This window comes from Odocoileus virginianus, unplaced genomic scaffold, assembly GCF_023699985.2.
Source record: "Odocoileus virginianus isolate 20LAN1187 ecotype Illinois unplaced genomic scaffold, Ovbor_1.2 Unplaced_Scaffold_12, whole genome shotgun sequence".
Lineage (NCBI taxonomy): Eukaryota > Metazoa > Chordata > Mammalia > Artiodactyla > Cervidae > Odocoileus > Odocoileus virginianus.
This window is the reverse complement of record NW_027224274.1, coordinates 1,512,082-1,531,862: the sequence shown is the minus strand read 5'-3', so window position 1 is coordinate 1,531,862 and position 19,781 is coordinate 1,512,082. Positions and strand designations below refer to the sequence as shown.

The window sequence follows — 19,781 nt, the reverse complement described above, 5'->3', positions numbered from 1 at the left end:
ATATATTTAAATCTTTGAATCATTTTGGAAAGAACTTGACAGCTTCATGATATTCTTTGTCTTTACACATTTTTGACCAGAGACATATTAACGCCACTGGTGTTAGTTTCTTCAAAAATTCCCCAGTTAGTAATGTTTTAATATAGAACTATTCTTATTTTTTAAATGTGTAGTTCTTTATAATAAAGTCTTAGTTTTCTCTATAGTCTTTATCTTATTAGTTATAGCTTATCATTTTTCTTGCTAATTATATGTAATAGCTCTCAATTATATTCTTTTTTCTCAGAAAATTAATTTTATTTAAAAATTATTCTCTTTAGTATTTTTTAAATTGAATCAAAATTGTATTTTCTAATTGTTTATTTTCTGTTTTGGTTTTATCCCACCTTTGCTAAACTCTGAGGTTTTCAGAAAATTCCTTATATTTGTGAAATGACTTCTTCTAATCTGTATCTTTTATTTAAAACATTTAAAACCTGTTTGTCTTACTGTGCTGGCTATGAACTCTCGTTTCTTTTTTTTTTTTTTCATTTATTTTTATTAGTTGGACGCTAATTACTTTACAATATTGTAGTGGTTTTGTCATACATTGACATGAATCAGCCATGGATTTACATGTGTTCCCCATCCCGATCCCCCCTCCCACCTCCCTCTCTGCCCGATCCCTCTGGGTCTTCCCAGTGCACCAGGCCCGAGCACTTGTCTCATGCATCCAACCTGGGCTGGTGATCTGTTTCACCCTAGATAATATACATGTTTCAATGCTGTTCTCTTGAAACATCCCACCCTTGCCTTCTCCCACAGAGTCCACAAGTCTGTTCTATACATCTGAGTCTCTTTTTCTGTTTTGCATATAGGGTTATCATTACCATCTTTCTAAATTCCATATATATGTGTTAGTATACTGTAATGGTCTTTATCTTTCTGGCTTACTTCACTCTGTATAATGGGCTCCAGTTTCATCCATCTCATTAGAACTGATTCAAATGAATTCTTTTTAATGGCTGAGTAATATTCCATGGTGTATATGTACCACAGCTTCCTTATCCATTCGTCTGCTGATGGGCATCTAGGTTGCTTCCATGTCCTGGCTATTACAAACAGTGCTGCGATGAACATTGGGGTGAAAACACAACAACCCAAAACCTATGGGACACTGTAAAAGCAGTGCTAAGGGGAAGATTCATAGCATTACAGGCCTACCTCAAGAAACAAGAAAAAAGTCAAATAACCTAACTCTACACCTAAAGCAACTAGAGAAGGAAGAAATGAAGAACCCCAGGGTTAGTAGAAGGAAAGAAATCTTAAAAATTAGGGCAGAAATAAATGCAAAAGAAGCTAAAGAGACCATAGCAAAAATCAACAAAGCTAAAAGCTGGTTTTCTGAAAAAATAAAATTGACAAACCATTAGCAAGACTCGTTAAGAAACAAAGGGAGAAGAACCAAATTAACAAAATTAGAAACGAAAATGGAGAGATCACAACAGACAACACTGAAATACAAAGGATCATAAGAGACTACTACCAGCAGCTCTATGCCAATAAAATGGACAACTTGGAAGAAATGGACAAGTTCTTAGAGAAGTATAACTTTCCAAAACTGAACCAGGAAGAAATAGAAGATCTTAACAAACCCATCACAAGCACAGAAATTGAAACTGTAATCAGAAATCTTCCAGCAAACAAAAGCCCAGGACCAGATGGCTTCACAGCTGAATTCTACCAAAAATTTAGAGAAGAGCTAACACCTATCTTACTCAAACTCTTCCAGAAAATTGCAGAAGAAGGTAAACTTCCAAACTCATTCTATGAGGCCACCATCACCCTAATTCCAAAACCAGACAAAGATGCCACAAAAAAGAAAGCTACAGGCCAATATCACTGATGAACATAGATGCAAAACTCCTTAACAAAATTCTAGCAAACAGAATCCAGCAACATATTAAAAAAATCATACACCATGACCAAGTGGGCTTTATCCCAGGAATGCAAGGATTCTTTAATATCCACAAGTCAATCAATGTGATACACCACATTAACAAATTGAAAGATAAAAACCATATGATTATCTCAGTAGATGCAGAAAAAGACTGACAAAATTCAACATCCATTTATGATTAAAACTCTCCAGAAAGCAGGAATAGAAGGAACACACCTCAGCATAATAAAAGCTATATATGACAAACCCACAGCAAGCATCACCCTCAATGGTGAAAAATTGAAAGCATTTCCCCTGAAATCAGGAACAAGACAAGGGTGCCCACTCTCACCACTCCTATTCAACATAGTTTTGGAAGTGTTGGCCACAGCAATCAGGGCAGAAAAAGAAGTAAAAGGAATCCAGATAGGAAAAGAAGAAGTGAAACTCTCTCTGTTTGCAGATGACATGATCCTCTACATAGAAAACCCTAAAGACTCTACCAGAAAATTACTAGAGCTAATCAACAAATATAGTAAAGTTGCAGGATATAAAATTAACACACAGAAATCTCTTGCATTCCTATACACTAACAATGAGAAAACAGAGAAATTAAGGAAACAATACCATTCACCATTGCAACAAAAAGAATAAAATACTTAGGAGTATATCTACCTAAAGAAACAAAAGACATACATAGAAAACTATAAATCACTGATGAAAGAAATCAAAGAGGACACAAACAGATGGAGAAATATACTGTGTTCATGGATTGAGCTCTCGTTTCTAATCTTTCGCCAGTGAATATTCTCTTTGCTGTAGTTTCTCTCTCTCTCTCTTTTTTAGTTTTGGTATATACTCTTTATCAGGATAAAGAAGTTCCCTTCTGTTCCCAGTTTCACCAGAAATATCAGTTGCATGTTTTAATGAATACTCTTTCTGGATATCAGATGATTTGTGTCTTTTGTTTATATGGTGATTTACTAATCTTAAAAACCCTTACATTCCAGGAACAAATCCAACATCTTCACTATATAACTCTTAAATAAATTGCTGGATTTGGTTTGCTAATATGGATTGGTCAGAAAGTTCCTTTGGTTTTTAAAAAGTAAAAATAAAGGACACATTTTTCATTTTCACCAAGAGCTTTATTAAACAGTGATTCACCATTTTGTTCCACTACCTTCTGCCATTTTTCAGCAACTTCATAATTCCATCTTCCTAAAACTTTTTACCTTTTAGAACAAAGGATTGTCCCAGGTGCCTTTTTACACCAAGGAATTGAAATTTTTTTCTTTAAAAGAAGTTTGTAAAGATCAAAATAAATGGAAATTTGAAGGTGCAATGTCTAGTGAGTATGGTGGATGAATCAGAACTTTTCCCAGCCAAGCTTTAACAGCTTTTGCCTGGTCATCAAAGAAACGTGCAAACTTGCGTTATCCTGATGGAAGACTATATGTTTTCTTTTGGTGAATTCTGGGTGCTTTTCATTGAGTGCTGCTTTCAGTTGATCCACTTGGGAGTAGTCATTGCTGGAATGAATCGTTTGGTGTTCCAGAAGAAGCTCATCCCTTCCAGTCCCACCATGTACACACCATCACCTTTGGATGAAGATCGGCCTTTGGTGTGGTTGGTGGTGGTTCATTTTGCTTGCCCCATGATCTCTTCCACTTACATTATTATACTCTATCTTCTTTTTATCACCTGTCACAATTTATTCAGAAAACAAAATGTTTTTGTTTTAAGTAGAGAATTGCATTCAGAAATATGATCAAGAAGGTTGATTTTTTTTTCCTTATGTGTAACCTAAACATATTTAATAAAAGCAGTTACTACAGTGCTTTGATTTTTCAGTGCTTGAGTTGGATATTTTGAGTGTGTCACTTATCTCCCGTGTGGAATAAGGTTCATTGTTCTCAGTGTCTCAGTTTGATTGCTATCACCTTCAACTGGTCTGCCCAACCATGGAGCATCATCCAGCAAGAAATCTCTACCATGAAACTGTGCAAACCACTTTTGACATATTGATCAGTCACAATACCTTTTCTATATACTTCACAAATCTTCCTTTGCACTTCAGTTGCATTTTTATCTTGAAATAATAAAGCACATTATTCTGAAAATGTGGCTTTTTTCCCTTCCATCTTCAATATTAAAATGGCTGCACAAAAATTCAGCAGTTTTGGTAAACTTTTAAAAATGCATGCTTATATGATAACTGTTACAATACAGTCCAACAAAATTGTTTTGAGTGAAGTTAAAAGACACCTAAGCACTACTAGAGCCATTTTACAGAAAAACCAGACTTTTTGGACAACCCAGTATTTTGTCTTAGGATTTGTGCATTCATGTTCAACCTGAGGTTAATCTTCATCTTGTCATCAAGGCTGTTTTGCCATCCTAAAATGGTTTGGGGAATGTATTTTCAGTTTTTGAGTCTACATTGGTTCTTTTTTATGGTTCTGTTTAAGTTATCAGTAATTTTATTTCCTTGAACATAATAAACCTTGTTTTTTAAAGTTTTATGTTTGATAACTGTATTATGGGGATCTTCTTTTTTGGATGTATTTTTGTAGTCTGTTTATCTTGGTGTTCAATCACGCATTCAGCACTCTTAATATGTCTCGTCATTTTTGAGCACTGAACAGTATGACTTGGCACACATGCAAAGAAATCATCAGTAAAGTTTATAATGGGCTTCACAGAATGAACAGTGGAGGCCAGAAGACAATTGAGTATTTTTTAATTTATAAATTTTTATATATGCACAAGTAATTCTAGAGTAATATTTTAAATTCTTACTAGCTATAGGTCTGTTGAAATCTCAGTTTTTCAGTCTCTGTATCTCTTCTAGGATTGGTAAATGCCAAAATAACCAACATACCCAAATGCCACATTCAGCTCTCTAGGATTTCTTCATTTTAAGATCTTGGACTTACAGTTCCAGTCTTCATTTATATCTCTGCAGTGCTTTCAAGCAGGTGTTTGATGTGTTCCATGTTTTCCTTAGTCTGTCATTAAGAACTTGAACTCTTCCTGTATTATTTTTTTTAGTTGGCTGCACAGTGCTGCTTGCAGAATTGAACCCAGGGCCCCCGCAGTGAAAATGCTGAGTCCTCATCACTAGACCACCAGAGAGTTCCTAGCATTCTTTTTCTTAATAGTTTCCAATTTTATGTTGAAATTCGTAATTTGATCTCATCAGATAATAAGCATGATGATTTAAAATCTGTGTCCAGAAACTTCAGCTTCTGGACTCAGTTTTGTCTTTCAACTTTGTCTTGGTTCTCACTCTTTTGTATGTGTGTATCTGGTTTATTCATATAGATTATCTGGAAAAAAATGAGTTAAGGTAATTTGAGGTTGATGGTTCTCTTGTAGAAAGGATTTATGATTGCTTTTTCTAGACACCTGGGGTCACACAAACCAGGCCCCCAAAGCTGTCTGAAACACACTTCTTAGCCAGTAAACTTCCTCTTAAGGAATTAGCAAATGACTCCAGGATAGAGCTCCAGGCAGAGCCCTGGTGGGCTGCCGTATCTGGGGTCACACAGAGTCCAACACGACTGAAGCGACTTAGCAGCAGCAGCCAGGGTAAAAACTGCCTCGAGTTAGGCTGACCTCTCTGACTTCTCTGCATTTTGATCACCTCTCTCTGCATTTGATTACCTCTGTGGCTTTTTTTGCTTTTGACCTGATAATTCCTTTCTACTGTAGCTGTTTTCGATATCCTAAATTTTTGTGGGAAGTTTGTGTTACTTGGTCTGTATTTTACTGGAAGAGGAAATATCATTTTACAACCTTCTAAAAACCAATCATTACTATCAAGGTCTCCAGCCTTTTTAGTAAAACAGTTCATGAAAGGTGACATAGAAATGGTGAAAACACTGCTACTTTAACTTAACAAGCCTGGGATTGAGTCCTGACTCCACTCTTCACCAGCTGTTAACATTGTTAACTTCTGTGATTCTCCGTTCTCTCTTCTCTAGTATGTATGTATATTACCTATTTTATAACATTATGGGATAAAATGTGTAAAGTACCTGACCATTACCAGGCTTGGTACAAGTACTTAAATACAAGTCACCCACTACTCCTTCCTTATACTCACCCTTCTGTACCTAATCCATAATATTTGTTTTGGTCAAATTTTAACTCCTACCTACTTTTTTTACTTCCTTCAGGTGATTCTAGTCACAAGATTCCTATTTCACACTTTGAATCTGGGCATGACCAAGCAACTGTGTTACAAAATCTTTATAGATTCATTCATCCAAACCCAGGGAACTGGCCACCTATCTACTGCAAGGTAATTTCAACATAAGAACTTCTTTTAAGTCATCTACTTAGAAAACAGAAGATCCATGAAAGATACCCAAAGAAAGAACTTTAGCCTGTGTATTAACTGTGTGTTAAAATATGTTCATTTTTAGTTGCTTTGAATGTAATTAGGTACATATAGTGCCTTTTCTTCTACATTTCTCTAATATTGGAGGGATTTTGCAGACTGCAGTAACTGAATGTATTTCACCTTTAGTGGATTTCATGTTTATTGTTCCTCCTGTGAAATACCTTCAATGTCTGTTTACCCTGGAGGGTGGGTTTCTAGTTTGTACACCTATCACTTCAAGGCAAGAGTACCGTTTATTCAGAACTGTTTTTTGTAGTAATTCCTTGATCTTCTTTTTGTAATCTTTATTCTTTGTTTTGTCTAAATTCTTTCAGGCTCGGTGTAGTAGAATTGGGTTTTAACCTTACTGTTTTATTAATTAAACAGTAAAAATAGAACATTTCTCACCACGAACACAAATCACCTTATCTTTTTCTGAACATTGGTTTCATTTGCCTACCCTTAGTCTCACTTGCTGTTCATAAAGTATATTAACAATGCTTTATGAACGTAACTGGTTGTTATTAGCAGTATTTTCTAGTATATGTTGCTCTTTTTTTTTTTTTTAACAGTTCTCATTTAGTTTTCACGAATTCTTCAGCGTTTCCCTTCCCCTTACCCCTCCTCCCTGCCACAGTTTGAAAGGGCCTTATTAATTGAAAGTAACAGAGGATAGAAGAAAATACAAGTAAAATTTTTCCCTTCTCTAGTCTGCTGATAGAGCCAGAGTCAACTGGTGTTTGAAGCACATGGCAAAGTCATCAGGTGAGTTTAGTATCGGTTTTTTTCCATTTTGATGTACGTGTTCCGTGTGCTTGAATTCACTAATTCTGTGTTTGTTTTTATTTACCCATGGAAGAAGTCAGACAGGAGCTGGAGCTGCTCACTGTAGAGGATCTTGTGGTAGGGATCTACCAGCAAAAGTTCCTGAAGGAGCCTTCTAAGACCTGGGTCCGCAGCCTCCTGGAGGTGGCAATGTGGGATTACTCGAGCAGCACCAGGTGTGTGCGCGGTGATGTGGCCGTTATGCTGGCTCTCTTCTGAGCTGGAGACACAGCAGGGCCAGTTTGTTCCTTTTAAAGCGAGATTTTCCTGTGAAACTTTGAAAGCATTGTATTTCCTTGAATATAAGTTTTCACTGATTATAAGATACATTGTTAGTTTATCACTAAAAGCAAAAAACAAACTACCAGATAAAATGACAGTGTTTTATCATTTAGAGTGTTTGTATTGATGAAAGTATATTGTATCCATTTAAATAAATACTGTATTACATAGAATTCTTATAAGAAATATAAAAATGAAAAGTATTTTTTATTTTTGATATTTCAGGCTTATAGAAAATTTGGAATACTCTAATACAAGGAAATTGTATATACCATTCTCAGATTCTAATTGTTAATATTTTAATATATTTATAAAACTAAACACTGTTTCTTTTTCTCAGCCACTTAAGAGTAAGTTGCTGTCATGATGTCTTTTCACCCTGAATGTCAGGAATGTTCGTAAGAACAGGAACATGAATATTGCCACAGTACAGTTATCAAAACAGTATATTGCCATTGCTATAGTACTACTGTCTAATCATAGTAGTTCTAATCATATTTTGCTACTTCTAATAATGTCTTCTGTAGCAAAAAATAAACACCTAGGGTCCAACCCAGAATGACATGTTATATTTAATTATGTCTCTTTCAGTTCAGTTCACTTCAGTCGCTCAGTCGTGTCCGACTCTTTGCGACCCCATGAATCGCAGCACACCAGGCCTCCCTGTCCATCACCAACTCCCGGAGTTTACTCAAACTCGTGTCCATCGAGTCAGTGATGCTGTCCAACCATCTCATCCTCTGTCGATCCCTTCTCCTCCTGCCCCCAATCCCTCTCAGCATCAGGGTCTTTTCCAGTGAGTCAGCTCTTTGCATGAGGTGGCCAAAGTACTGGAGTTTCAGCTTCAGCATCAGTCCTTCCAGTGAACACCCAGGACTGATCTCCTTTAGGATGGACTGGTTGGATCTCCTTGCAGTCCAAGGGACTCTCAAGAGTCTTCTCCAACACCACAGTTCAAAAGCATCAATTTTTCCGCACTCAGCTTTCTTCACAATCCAACTCTCACATCCATACATAACCACTGGAAAAACCGTAGCCTTGACTAGACGGACCTTTGTTGGCAAAGTAATGTCTCTGCTTTTTAACATGCTGTCTAGGTTGGTCATAACTTTCCTTCCAAGGAGTAAGCGTCCTTCTAATTTCATGGCTGCAATCACCATCTGCAGTGATTTTGGAGTCCAAAAAAATAAAGTCTGACTCTGTTTCCACTGTTTCCCCATCTGTTTGCCATGAAGTGATGGGACCAGATGCCATGATCTTAGTTTTCTGAATGTTGAGCTTTAAGCCAACTTTTTCACTTGCTATGATCTTAGTTTTCTGAATGTTGAGCTTTAAGCCAACTTTTTCACTCTCCTCTTTCACTTTCATCAAGTGGCTCTTAAGTTCCTCTTCACTTTGTGCCATAAGGGTGGTGTCATCTGCATATCTGAGGTTATTGATTTTCTCCCGGCAATCTTGATTCCAGCTTGTGCTTCTTCCAGCCCAGAGTTTCTCATGATGTACTATGCGTATTAGTTAAATACGCAGGGTGACAATATACAGCCCTAACATACTCCTTTTCCTATTTGGAACCAGTCTGTTGTTCCATGTCCCAGTTCTAACTGTGGGTTCCTGACCTGCATACAGGTTTCTCAAGAGGCAGGTCAGGTGATCTGGTGTTCCCATCTCTTTCAGAATTTTCCACAGTTTATTGTGATCCACAGTCAAAGGCTTTGGCGTAGTCAATGAAGCAGAAATAGGTTTTCCTGGAACGCTTGCTTTTTCGATGATCCAGCGGATGTCGGCAATTTGATCTCTGGCTTAGGATCCTTTTAACCTGGTATTATTCATTAATCTTTGACTTTGGTGGTCTTGATCTTTTTGAAGAGTGCAGGCCAGTTACTTTGTAAAATTTTTCTGTTTGAATTTGCCTATATTTCCTCATGGTTAGATTGAGGTTTTGTGTGTGTGTATGTAATTTATTTATTAATTCAAGGACAATTGCTTTACAGTATTGTGCTGGTTTCTGCCAAACATCAACATGAATCAGCTGTATATGTGTGTATATATTTATACATCCCCTCCCTCTTGGACCTCCCTCCCACCTCTCTCCCCATCCTGCCCACCTAAGTTGTTACAGAGCCTCAGCTTGAGTTCCCTGAGCCATACAGCAAATTCCCATCGGTATCTATTTTATATACAGTGACGTGTATTTCCATGTTACTGTCTCTATATATCCCACTCGCACCTTCCTCCCCTTCTTCCATGTCCATAAGTCTGTTCTCTGTGTCTTTCTTCATTGCTTCCCTGCAAATAATTTCATCGTTATGAGGTGGTATACTTTTAGCAAGAGCACCTCAAAAGTGATGTCTCTTCTCAGGTGTGTCAGATCCGGAGGCATCTGATTTTAATCTCATTACTGATAACTTTGATCACTTGCTTAAGAGAATGTCTGCCGAATTTTTCCATTGAAAAGTTACTCTTTTTCACCGTACAATTAATATTCTGTTGAGAGAGTCTTTGAAATTTGGTAGATTATCTGTTCTTCAATCTTTTAATCTGCTTGCTTTAACATCCATTGATGATTTTTGCCTGAGTCAGTTATGACCATATTTGTGAAATGGTGATGGTCTAATTTGATTGTTGTTTCTACATTTACTAGTTAGCATTCTACTGTAAGGAGCTTTTCCTTTTTGCTGACTTTTTTTTTCATTTATGACTATGGACTTACATATTCCTAGTATCTTATTCAGTGAGCTGAAATGTCTTACTAACTTATTTTTTGCTCAGATTGGTTTCTTTATGGACAGTGCTTTCTGTGTTGTTTGCTTGGAGTTTGGGTTTTGTTGTCAGATCTTACAGTGCTGCCTGGTTCTTGGAGTGTTTCTCTGCTTTTCCAAATGTTCCAGGTTCCTCTTGTACTTCCCTGCTCTGGCTTTAAATTAGCCATTTATCCAAGGAACCCTAGTTCTGTTTAATGAAGGAGAGTGTTTAGGAGATAGCATCTGGGTGCTAGGTGTTCATTCCTACCAGAGCATCTTTGGTTCTAGTTCCTCTTAGTGGGGAGAGCGAGGAAATATGTATGTGTGTACCATCCTTCACACTCATTTTTATGTGGCCAGACTCACCTGCCCACTCCTTCCTCCCTTCCCTACTCCCTCTCTGTCTTCATCTCATCGTGAGTTCATACCTAAACCTGCAACTGCCATTTAAAACCATAGAGGTTTCTAGTTTTCTATTTTTGTATTGCCTTTCTGCATGTGCTCAACAATTTTGTTGGTTCAGTCCTAGAATGTATTAGGTTGTTGTAAAATTAAGTGATAAGCCACCATTTTAAAAAGGCATATTAACAGTTCAGAATCTTTTTCTCAGTTTTGTTTGTTAGTCAGAGGTTAGTAAAAAAGTTATTGGTGAGGGACTGGTGGTCCAGTGGTTAAGACTTCATGCTTCCACTACAAGGGGCACAGGGTTTGATTTCTGGTCAGGAAGCTAAGATTCCCTCATGCTACAGGATATGCCCCCCCCAAAAAAAAAATTACTGGAATTTGTTCTTTTTTCTTCTCCTTAACTGTGGTTAAATTACTCATATGAAATAGTTTATTTGCTTGCTTTATTCCAGTTTGTTTTTGCCCATATTTGTTGGTTCTGTTACATTTTAAATGTGCAGTACATTAATACAGTTCAAACAAAACAGTTCAGTCTAGTTCTATAAAATTTCTTGGAAGTGTTAGTCACTCAGTAATGTCTGGCTCTTTGTGACTCTGGGGACTGCAGCCCACCAGGCTCCTCTGTCTTTGGGATTCTCCAGGCAAGAATACTGGAGTGGGTAGCCATTCCCTTCTCCAGGGGATCTTCCTGACCCAGGGATCAAACCTGGGTCTCCTGCATTGCAGGCAGATTCTTTACATTCTGAGCCACCAGGGAAGTTCTGTAAAGTTCCTTGGATTGCATTAAATTTATAAACTAACTTGAGAACTGAAATCTTTACATATGAATTCTGTGCAAGGACAGGAGATGCCTTTTCATTGTTCAGATCTACGTTTGGGTCTTTCAAATTTGTTTTAAAATTTTTCTCACATAGATTGTGCCTATCTGAGGTTGCTGAGTTTTTGTGGGGTGGTGCCATGATAACTTTGTTTATTCTATGAAAGTTGACTTGATTAGACTTTCTGACTTTAATTGGATCAGTTTTGGTAATCTGTACTTCCTTAAGAAATGATTCATTTTATATAGGTTTCCAAACTTATTTAACTCTGCACACTGTCTCTTATAATTTAAACTTCCTTGTTTCATTGGTTTCTTATATATTTGTGCTTCTGCTTTCCCCTCCTAAATCACACCTCATGCATTGTCTATTTTTTTTTAAAACGGCAGGATTTCAGTTTATTAGATCTACTAATTTTTTGTTCTCTTCCTCATTCATTTCTGTTTTTGTATTCTTGGTACTTTGTGACTCTTTGTTTAGATTTGTGGACTCAGTGTTTAGTTAACTTTTTGATTTTTTTTTTAATTGATAAGTGTTTAGTAGAGTGAATTTTCTCAGATATGGCTTTCAGTGCATCCCATAAGTTGTTGACATAGCATTTTGTCATTTTTAAAAAAAAAATTCTGTAGTTCCAACTCTCTTTAACCCAAGAATTAATATGAGGCTTTAAAATGTCCAGGTGGAAAGAAAGTCTTTCTGGTTTTTTGTTAGTAAATTCTAGTGTCTTTGCATTTGTTCAAAGTATTATTTATAACATTTCTACCTTATGAAAGTTACCAGTGTTTTGCAAATTAAAATAATCAATATTTGGACTGTTTTGTGGATATATGAGAACAATATGTATTTTGTCAGGGTGCAGCTTTTGACAGGTATCCACAAGCTCTACATTATGATGTCGTTTAAGCTGCGTTATCTTCTTATGTTTTTTGTCTGCTTGATCTATTTTATATTGAAAATGTGGTCTCATTTCTATTTATGTCTGTATCTTAGGACATCTCCTGTAGTTATAAGTGGTTGGTGTGTTATTGATGCCTTTACAGGAAAAGTTTGCTGAATCTTGATTGGTCAAGGACTCTTGGGAATGACAGTAACTGTGTTCTTGTGTGCTTAAAACTTTTTCTGTTGGTTTGCATTCTATTTCTTTGAGTTCTAAAAAAATAACAGCTGTATTGTATTGCTTTATGTTGTTTTTTAGAAATTTGGTTGTTAAATTCTCTTGATTTTTTAAAAATTTTGATCTTTTTTGCCTGGAGACCCTAAGAATGATTTTTTTCATCTTTAATAGATTTTAAAGAAGTTGATTCATTCATTCATTGATTGCTTCATGTGCTGGGTCTTCACTGCTGCATGTGGGTTTTCTCTAGTGGTGAGTGGGGGTGCTCCTCTCTAGTTGTGGTGCACAGGCTTCTCGTGGTGGCTTCTCTTGTTGCGGAGCACGGGCTCTAGGGCGTGTGGGCTTCAGTGGTTGTGGCCCATGGGCTTAGTTGCCCACCACGCATGGGCTCTTCCTGGACAGAGATGAAGCTGTGTCGCCTGCTTTGGCAGGTGGGTTCCCTACCGCCGTACCACCGGGGAAGTCCTGCAGTCTAATGGTCTCACTGAGGTGGTTCTCTGCGCTCATCGTTGCCGGTCAGCTTTCCCAGGCCTCTGGCAGCCCCTTTTAGTGTGCAGAATCAGGTCTTATTTCTGGATATTTTTCTTAGATTGTAGTTTAATATTCTTTTCCATTTCATTTTTCTTAAGGATGTCCAATATATGTATGTTCGGTCTACTTTACCTGTCTTTCATTATGGTCACTCTTTCTCACCCCTGTTTCATCTTTCATTAATCTCTTATTCTTATGTTAGTTTTCCGTTTTCTTTAGTTTTTATTTAACTTCTCATTTGAATCTGTTCTCCCTTAGCTAATTTGAAATTCAGTTATTTTCCCATACAACTTTTATTTCTTTTCTGAGTTTTGTCAACCCTTAAGTCTTATTTTTGTTCTTAGTTTTGAGGTTTCTTATTTAGGCCATGTTTTCAGGTCATCGGGATTTTTGTTTGAGGATGTTTAGTTCGTATATTAGTAACAGTGTAGAATGTGTGTGTGGTCGCTAAGTAGTGTCCAGCTCTGTGCAGCCCCATGGACTGTAACCCACCAGGCTCCTCTGTCCATGGGATTTCCCAAGCAAAAATACTGGAGTGGGTTGCCATTTCCTTCTACAGGGGATCTTCCTGACCCAGGGATCAAACATGCATCCCCTGCATTGGCACCTGGATTTTTGTTGTTTTTTCCACTGAGCCACCAGGGAAGTCCTTGTCGTGTTACGGTGTTAACGTTACAGCTTTCTTCTCCTTCGCGTTTCTTTTGGTGGGGGCAGGAGTAAGGGTAGGGAGAGTCATCAGTGACGTGATTCTCTTTTCTGTTTGTTTCTTGCAGTGCTTTATGTTGTTCCCTTGCATCTCTTGGACAGAGGTGGTTATTTCCTGTGGTGTGAAATTGACAGTTTAAGTGCTCCCTCATCTGTCAGTGTAACAAAGTATGGTTTCTTTGAATGCTTTCAGGGCGGTGGGGGTGTGGTTATGGGTCTTTACTTTTTTTTTTTCCTTCTGCTTTCCTTGTTCTGGAAAATATTAAATTTCCCCCCCTTTGCTTTTTTATCCTTCACACAGCCTCTGAAGGACTTTTGCCTCTTGCGGACTTTTGCCTCTTGCCTTCGGCTGACCAGAAACATTGCCTTCCAGGCTGCCTTCTAGAGCTTCAGGCACTTTTAAGTCCCTTTCCTGTAGTCAGTGCTCTGATCTCACCAGGATTCTGAATATTTATGGGCCTCCTCATTGTGGGAATGATTATGATTTAATCTTGGGCTCTTCATTTCTCTTCTCTCTTCCCTGATGTTTTCTGGGCTCCACTGTCTATATGAAGCTATGTAAAGGCTTGGGTGTGAACTTGAGAAATGAATCCATTGGAAATTAAGAGGTGTTTTTTTCCCCCTATTTATAGGTAATTGACGCTTGTAGTCTTATAATGTTCTCTTAGTCATGCTGCAGGCCTGTACTTTGTTTTGTTTATTCTTGTTAGGCTCTAAGTTTATGGATGAAGTGTTAGGATATTTAGATTTATGTACCGTTGCCTCAGTCACTCGCTAAAGTGTTCCTAAAATTTCATATCCAGAATCATTCATTGTCTGTGTTTTTATGCTTTATTGCCTCTGTGCCATCCAGAGTGGTAATGCAGCGTTTCTTAAAAGATAACTGCACTATTATCTCAGGATTTTCTACCAAGCCACTGATAAACACCTTTTCTGCAGATTTTGATGCTGGTTCTTTCTTGATCTTGTGAGTTGATATCAATCGAAGATTTCAGAGACAAATCAATATTTTCTCAATGGTTTATTGACTAAAATGTTGAAAGATCACAGTTGTTAGATTATCAAGAATAGTAAGCAAATATATGTGCAAACCAGAATCAGATTACAGATACAGAAGACAGACTAGAGTGGTTACCAAAGGGAGGAGGGTGAAGTAGGGGGAGATTCAGGAGCATGGGATGATCAGACTGATGTACACATAATAGACACACAACAAGGATATACTGTATAGCACAGGGAATTACTATACCATTATCTCACAATAGCCTGTGAGGGAATATAATCTGCAAAAATACCAAATCACTATGCTGTGTACCTGAAACTCACACAATATTGTAAATCAAAACTGTACTGCAGTAAAAATGAAAATAACTACATATGACTGCTTTGAAAAAGAATAAATTTGTACTTGTTTAGGCAATTTCAACTATTTCTAGACTGACCAATAGCAATTGTAGAATACTTTGTATGTTGCATTTCACCTTCAGTTAAAATGTGAAAAAATCATTTTAGAATTGAAGAAACAGTGTTGAGTCTCAAATTACATATGAGCTGCAACAGGAATAGAGTAACTTTGGTGTAAGGCATTTTTGGGGGTCTGTGCCATGGGATCTTATTAAAGATAAAATCATTACATAGTACTCTAAGCACTTTAATAATGCATTTCTTTGGAAAGGATGGATCTGCCTTTTCCTGAGCTTCATAATGTCGTGTAATTCTGAATACATATATTCAGAAGATGACGAATAGTTAGTATCTTACAAAGGAGTTCTGGTTTTAGTGGACAATAGAAACTGTTGTTAGAATCTGTTAGTTAATATAAGCTGATAGGAGCTCAGTTCATATAAGCTAGATATGACTCATTTCAAACACTGCTCTTAAAGTTTATTAAAATTTGTAATAAATTTTTGATAAATATTGACTCTACCTCTGGGAGAAATGGGTGGGTTTTATATTGGTGAAATTTAATACAGTTACATAAAAAAGAGTAGCAAGAGTCTTAAACAGGCTGTTAATCATGTTATTTTGAAGGCTAGAGTATTTATAACTTTTATAGATTCCCTCCATTCTCCTTGTTGCTTCCTGTCATAATTGTCCTTTGATTAATTCACTGTGACCTGCTGACTGAAACAAGGTAGCTTTTATTTAATCAACAAATATTTATTAAGCATGTCCCAGTAAGTGTCCTAGGCCCTTACCAAGCATATAATGGTAAATGAGATGAATATGGTCTCTGCATTCCTGCAGCTCACAGTTAAGTGGGAAAGAGAAACATCCTGTAAATTAAAAAAAACAGTGGTTTTAACTGTGATCAGTGATAAGGAAATCAGCAGGGTACTATAGTAGGAAATACTGTGCAGAAAGGTAGACTGCTTTCTAGAATGTTAAGGAGACTTTTTTGATAATTTAACATTAAAGCTGAGATCTTAAGCAAGAGGAAAGAAACAGCCTTGCTAAAAATAGAAGGAACAGCATCCTGAGCAGAGGGTTGCAAAGACCTTGAGGTGAGAACTTGGTGTATACTGGAAGCTGTTAGACAATCTGTGTGTCCCACTGGAGAGTTAGTGAACAAAGGGGAGAATTCATAAGATGAGATTGAAGCAATAAGCAAGGACCATAAACATAGGGCCTTGTTAGCTAAGGGAAGGGATTTTATCAAATAAGGAATCAACAGGATTAGCTAAGATTTCTAAAAATTTCTGAGTATTTAATGGGTGTATTAGCAGTCAAGAAAGAAAATATTAAGCCTGTAATTATTAGTCATTTCTCTGGTCCATGTAAGAAATGGCTTGAACAGGGATGATGACAGTAAAGTTACAGCTGAATAAGTAGCTGTCAGGCTGGTGAAAATCAGTGGACCTTGCTGGTGGGCTGGGTGCGGGAAAAGAGAACGAAAAGAGGAAGGCCTAAAGACCATGCCAGGTCGCTAGTGCAGGCCTCAGAGTAGAAGAGGAAGTGAAGGAGCAGCGCGTTTAGAATATGTTGGGGCCCTGGGGAGGCACGTTCTAGAAATAGTGTGTAAGCAGCTGGTCCTTCTGGCCTAGAACTCAGTGCAGAAGTTTGGATAATGTCAGCATTCGTTTCACTATATTTCAGGCACTGTTCTGGATACTGAAAATGGCAGTGAAGGGAGCCAAATCTTCTGCCTAAATGGATCTTACAGGGTATAGATGAGATCATCTAGGCAGAGGGTGTAGAGAGAAGAGGGCCCAGCACAGGGCCCTCACAAACTCTGACATTTTCACACTGGGAGAGATTGTTTTTCATCTTCTAGAACCTTTCAGCCCATAGTTGCTATCCATATAAATCATCATAGCCAATCATCAGTGTTGATGAGGGTTGAAGAGATGAAGAGAAAACCTAGGATTATAGATGCAGTAGTTTCACAAATCTCATTGGGGTACTTGGTGAGACAGAAATAGCTTGCTTTGGTTCCCTGGATTATCTCATTCTTTTGGGTTGTGAGTTGTGATCCTCCTGTTGTCGTTGTTGAGTCACTCAGTCGTGTCTGACTCTGCAAACCCGTGAATTGCAGCACTCCAGGCTTCCCTCTCCTCCTCCGTCTCCCTATGATCTTCCTATGTGGACCTTTCTTGTGTTGCAGGCTTTCCTTGAATGTCTGATTGTTCTTGGCTCTGTTCACATTTTAGAATGAGGCTGTAAAGATGCATAAGTGCTCTGTGTTGTCCAGTGGGGACTGTCAACTGATCAACTTTGCTAAGGGAAAACAGAGGAGCTAATTGTAAAGCTGGAGGTCGAATCATAAATTCCAGAATTCTGAGGGTTTTGCCCTACGTTTTCAGCATCCATTCTTGCTGCCTAGTTCTCCAAGAACAGGTCACTTCTTTGCATGGAGTCAGGTAAGTTAACTATCCTCTGTACAGAAGAAGTCCAGTCTCATATCTTGCCTCTGCTTTCTGGCCAGGGACATGTCCATGAGTTCAGAGCTCCTCCAGAGGTACATAAGTAGGTTAGCGTCTGTGCTGCCTGTTCTGTGAGCACTGAAGGCTGAGACTCCGTTTGTCTAGTCCCATCAGTTCTCACTCCTTTGTTTGCTTTCTGTATCCCACAGGTTTGTTCAGCTCTCTGCCTTGGAGGCCTCTTCCTGTTTTCTCCTCTGTTGTGGACATCTCCTACTATGACTGCTTGACTTTCATTTTGATAGGGTCTTAAGGGCAAGAGGAGATAAAGTTAGGCATCTTGAACCAGAGCATTTGTAGTTTTAAGGGGTGCAGTTTTCTATTTTGACATCACTTTAGAATAACTTTTTCTTAGTCCAACTTGAGGTTTTGATATTTAACAAATACAACTTTTGTATATAAGGCATGAGACTAGGTTCTGTGGGGAGCAAGGGGAGGAGTAACAGGGCTGCCCTTGCCCTCAGAGTCTCCTGTCTGACAAGAGCAGTAAAGCACGTCATGCATGAGTTATGAGTGATAATTTCTGAAAATTCTTAGAGTTTCAAAAGATTATGATAAATCACATGGGGGAGAAATTGCTTCATGTATTTAATATACGAAGTACTTTATAAAGTAAATGTTTTATTTGCTTCTTCTGGAAAGATGGATAGAATTTCTGCGAGCAGAGATTTGGGTTAAAGGGAGGACCTTTCCAAAAGAATAACATGGCCTGAGCAGTGATTCAGGATTGAAAACATGGAGAGTCTGATTGAGAAAAACCAGTGAGTCAGTTTGACTGGAGTGGAGAGCATCAGAAACTGTCAGATGACAGTGGTTCCTGAGAAAAGGGAAAGGCAGGGCATCCTTGAAAAGGAGGAGACTTGACCCTGAAATAAGAGGAAGAGACTTCGTTGAGACCTTTGGCTAACAAGAGAAGAGTGTAAAATCCTTTATGCTGCTCATTACTTTAATGGATAAGATCGTTTTGAAACTTCGGGAGTGAGTTGCAGACTTAACAGACATACTCACTTATGATCTTATGTTATTACTTTAGAGTGGAATTTCATAAAGGAAGCACATTGGAAATTATTAAAGTTGAAGCTAGATTTGAGGTTGCATAATGCATATTAACATAACAGTATACAAAGTTCTGATTACTGACAGTTTTTAGAATGAATCATCCTTTACTAGAAAATACATTCATATTTTGGGATAATTTGGAGGAAGATCAGTAAGTATAAATAAAACCAGATCAAAATAATGTCCTTTTTAACAGTATGATGAGATTTGGAGACATTTTTCCCTGGAGTCAGATTTTTCTGGGGTTTTTGTTGTTGTAGTTTGTTTAACATTGTAATATTTTTAATTGTTTTCATTTAAAATATGATCTCCAATGGAAATGTGTATATTAAGGAGGTGCTCTTGGGAATTAAGATCTGGACAAGGAGCAAAACTAACTGGAAACTTACAATTTCTTGGTTCTGCGTGGACCTCTGAGGACTAGATGTTCGCATCTCACTGGGGTCTAGTTCACGCACAATGCTGAGCTAGTGTCAGGCGTGCAGCATGGTGATGCAGATGCATGTACCTGTCCTTCTTCAGATTCTGCTTCCCATACAAATTATTAGAGTACTGAGTAGGATTTCCTGTGCTATGCAGTAGGTCCTCCTTGACTCTCTCGCTGATACATAATAGCGTTTCAGTGTTAATCCTCACCTTCTAATTTATCCCTCCACCCTCACCTTTCCCCTTTGGTAATTGCAAGTTTAGTTTCTAGCCCCGTGAGTCTGTTTCTGTTTTATAAATAAGTACATTTTAATATATTTCTTAGATTCCACATATGCTTATGGGCAAATGTCATATGATATTTGTCTTTCTCTGGCTTACTTCACTTGATATGATACTATCTAGGCCATCCATGTTACTGCAAATGGCCTCATTTCATTCTTTATGGCTGAGTAACATTTCATTGTATATATGTATCATATCTTTGTCCATTCCTCTCTTAATGGACATTTAGGTTGCTTCCACATCTTGGCTATTGTAAATAGTGCTGCAGTGAACACTGGGGTGCATGAATCTTTCTGAAATATCGTTTTCTCTGTAAATATGCCCAGGAGCGGGATTATAGGATCATATGATAGGTCTCTCTT

At 37.7% G+C, this 19,781-nt stretch overlaps 1 protein-coding gene across 2 annotated transcripts in view; it reads left to right on the top strand.

Moving 5' to 3' along the window:
- MAEL (maelstrom spermatogenic transposon silencer) overlaps positions 1–19,781 on the top strand; it is a 48,297-nt gene that overhangs the window by 15,143 nt on the left and 13,373 nt on the right. For both annotated transcript variants that reach the window (XM_070462719.1, XM_070462718.1), the window contains exons 6-8: positions 6,103–6,227; positions 7,019–7,073; positions 7,168–7,309. In XM_070462719.1, the coding sequence (XP_070318820.1) occupies positions 6,103–6,227; positions 7,019–7,073; positions 7,168–7,309 (322 nt within the window). The remainder of the gene's footprint in view (positions 1–6,102; positions 6,228–7,018; positions 7,074–7,167; positions 7,310–19,781) is intronic.